This window comes from Nestor notabilis, unplaced genomic scaffold (assembly GCF_000696875.1).
Source record: "Nestor notabilis isolate BGI_N333 unplaced genomic scaffold, ASM69687v1 scaffold18506, whole genome shotgun sequence".
Lineage (NCBI taxonomy): Eukaryota > Metazoa > Chordata > Aves > Psittaciformes > Psittacidae > Nestor > Nestor notabilis.
Genome location: NW_009934480.1, coordinates 293 through 3,814, shown reverse-complemented (window position 1 = coordinate 3,814; position 3,522 = coordinate 293). Strand labels below are relative to the sequence as shown.

At 55.3% G+C, this 3,522-nt stretch overlaps 1 protein-coding gene across 1 annotated transcript; it reads right to left on the bottom strand.

The window, feature by feature from the left end:
- Positions 1 to 1,686: 1,686 nt before the first annotated feature.
- On the bottom strand, positions 1,687 to 3,229 carry RNF126 (ring finger protein 126; the record flags this gene model as incomplete). The annotated part of the gene is made up of 5 exons (XM_010017375.1): positions 1,687 to 2,076; positions 2,265 to 2,380; positions 2,779 to 2,872; positions 3,006 to 3,075; positions 3,161 to 3,229. Coding segments are annotated over 5 exons (499 nt in total), but the record flags the coding sequence as incomplete, so codon positions are not given.
- Between the last annotated feature and the right edge of the window lie 293 nt (positions 3,230 to 3,522).

Below are 3,522 nucleotides of genomic sequence, written 5' to 3'. Positions count from 1 at the left end.
GGGAGCCCCTGCCAGGCAGCAGCCACGCACCCACCATGGGCTTCACTTCCCCCTGAGCACTGCTCACACATGGGAAATCACCCCCTGAGCTCCAGGAACCACACACGCCATCAGCAGCTGGACTGTGGTGGGAGAAAGAATGGATTTGAAGGGCTCCTGGGCTGCCTTTTGGTGACTAAAGAGCAAAGCCTTGTCTCCACGCTGGCTGGGCACACACAGGCTCAACCAGGGACCTTCCTGCTGCCACCCACTTCCCAAGCCCAGGAGCTCGGTGGCAGAAGCGTCTGGCTCAACCTCTGGCGGAGGATGAGCCATTTACCCTGATCTACCAGTCCTGAGATAAAGCCTGGTCCCGCAGGCATCTGCCCCGTGAGATGAAAGGCGCCGCTGGGCTGCCCTGGCAAAGCCAAGGAGGAAAAACATTCCAGGGGTGTTGCTCAGCACCGGCCGCGCTGGGCTGGATTGGCAAAGGCTGCTGCCACCCGTGCCCGGGCCGGGGCCTCCAACAAACCTTCTCTCCTTGTGGTCCAAAACGGCCCCAAACCCACCAAACAAGGTCCCTGCCTTCCCCTTTCTTAGTGGGGGGGGCACATCCTGGGGTAAGGCCATGCTGCAAGAGACACCAAAGCCCCGCGGCTGCAGCTCAGCCGCAATGCGCACCCCAGAGCACACAGCGCTGTCACAAACACCCCCTGCCCCCAACCCCCAAGTTCTCCCAAGGCTGGTGAGGGCACGCTGGTGAGGCCACACTGGAGACCCAGCGTGTCCAGAGCAAAACCAGCAGCTCCCAGTGAGGTTCTGTTCTCCTCAGGAACACAGGTAGGTCACTGCCTGCTCTGGTCACATTCTTTTCATACTCCAAGCTCCAGCTCTTGTCACAGAAACCGAGTCACAACCACACCTGGGTATTTGTCTCTCCTTTTTTAATCAGCTGTATTTTAAGTAGCTTGGAAATACATTTTTCTCCATCCAAACCGTTGTTTTTCCTGTCTATCACCCGATCACGATAGTTGGGCTGGTCCTTGCTCTGCTGCACACCCCGTCCTGATGGCAGCACAACGGGAAAGGCCGCTCAGGCAGGACTGCAACAGGGAGAAGGTGTAAAACATACAACAGACCAGGCAAGGCTGCTCTCCGTTGTGATCCCAACGATCCGCAGGCTGGTAACACACCTACAGGCAACGGCCATGTGGGGCCTGGTGCGCCTGGGGTGGGATGGGACACTTGGCACCACGGCGCCGGGCACTTACCCTGTCCTGTTCCTCAAATCATGCAGAACACCTCGCTGAGCTGAAATGTCTCTTTATTTGACAGCAGTAATAATTTAGAATTATAAAAACCCCTTTTCAGTGTTGAGTATCAGAAGGGCGAGGTTATAAAGAAAAAATAAGTGGGATTGGAGCTGGGGCCGGGCGGGATAACGGGGACTAAGTCACGAGTTCATTCGTTCAGTGACAACTATCGGCCGTCCCCAGCTGGGGGATCCTGGGGGGAGGCAGCATCGTTATGCTTTCATTTTAAAGACTTCAAAGCAGAAGAGAGAGGATCCAAGGGGAGGAGGAGCAAAAGAAAGGAAGGAATCTCAAATTCAAAACCATACGAACAACCTTTCCATTGGGAATCACAACCGCGAGCTCAGCGCCTCAGGGGTCCCGGCCAGGGAGCGCGGCAGCTCGGCACTGCTCAAAGTCCACGCACCAAAGGGATGGTTTATTAACTGACAGAGCTCTTTCCCCCCATCACAGGACTTGAGGCTTCTCGTCTCTGAAGGAGCCAGAGTCTCCGTGTCTTCGGAACTGAAAAGGGAACCTGGGGCATTGCCTCCCCCCGTCCACCCGCCCCTCGCTCTGCTCTGGAAGCCCTGGTCGATGGCTGGGGAGGGGGGAAGGACAAAGGGCCCCAGGGACAGGGAGTTTGGAGGAAGGTTCATGAGTTGTTTGATGAGTTTTCGTTACTTGGTGAGCTGGAGGAAGAGGAGGAGGAAGAGGAGGAGAAGTTCATCCCTGTGAGTCCTGGGGGGTTTGTGGCAGTGTTTTGTCCACTTAGGCTTTTCCGGCACACAGGACACGTGTCGTGCTGAGGAGAGGAGACAAAACCAGAACAAGAAAGGTGGGAAATGAGGCTAAAAACGTGACAGGGGAGCAGCACTGGAGGAAAAGGCCATGGGGACACTCCTTGGGTCAAATGCTCCAGCCTCATCATGAAAAGAGTCACAGAGGGGAAGGGTGCCCCAGGCGCCCGTCACCCAGCCAGGCAGCACTGACCTGCTCCAGCCACGGGACTATGCAGCTGTTGTGGAATAGGTGATTGCATGGTAACTGTCGGACGCTCTCCCCGACTGTGTAGTCCTCTTTACACACGGGACACTCTAACCCAGAATCTGCACCACGAAGGGAAAGCAAAACACGGCTCAGTGAAGGAGAGAATGAGGCTGACCCAGGACCCTGTCACCTCTTCTCCTTCCCCCTTCCAGCCCTGCAGAGAGGAAAGGTTCTGCAGTTCCCACCCCAGCTCCACCTCCCGCTGCCCCGGGTTCACTTCATTGCTCCCTTCCCTTCTGCTTGCTCAGCTCTGTCCACACTGAGCTCTGCAGAACAGTCTCCCCAGGGCAAACCCATCCAGGCCACACTCCTCTTGGTTTTGTGTGAGTACAACAGAGCAATGCTTCAGCGTTCTGCCTCTTTGAAACGTTTGAAGGTACTAACAGACAAGATTAAAACCCCAAGAAAACATTCCCAGTGGTCTTGGTGACTGGTTCCCTGGAGGAGACACACGTACCTACGTGTTCCTGTGCAATCTGTATGGTGGGGAGGGCCTGGATCTTCTCTTTGTCCGCTGGTGGCGGTCCAGTGTTTTCAAACTGATTTAGTAACTGAAAGAGAAGAGGCCACCAAAGGCAGATGTGAGCTCAGCAGTACACAGGACCCCTTCATTTACTGAACCCTGCACCACAGAGGTGCTGACCACCCTGCAGCACCACATGAGGGGACAGGAGGCTCCATTACCTGTGTAATAATGGCATCCAAGCCGTTGGCACCCCACGCATAGTCCATCGGGTTTGAATGCAAGACCCCCCTTGAAGAAGAAGGACAACAATTACATTTGGCTGGAAGCACGGACAAGAACACTGTCAGGAAGAGCAGTACATCTTCCAACTCACCAAGGACCTAGTCCTAGGTTTGGTATTGTTGTAGGTGCAATAATTCCATTGACCAGCTGCTGGATAATTCTGAAAGACAAGAAAACCAGGATTATTGGAGCAAGTCCAGCGGAGGCCATGGATTTGCTGCGAGGGCTGGAGCAGCTCTGCTCTGGAGCTAGGCTGAGGGAGCTGGGCTGGGTCAGCTGGAGAAGAGAAGGCTCCTCAAGGGGAGACCTTACAGCAGCTCCAGGGCCTAAAGGGGCTCCAGGAAACCTGGAGAGGGGCTTTGAACAAGGGATGTAGGGACAGGACAAGGGGAATGGTTTTAACCTGCCAGAGGGGAGACTGAGATGAGCTCTGAGGCAGAAGCTCTTCCCTGT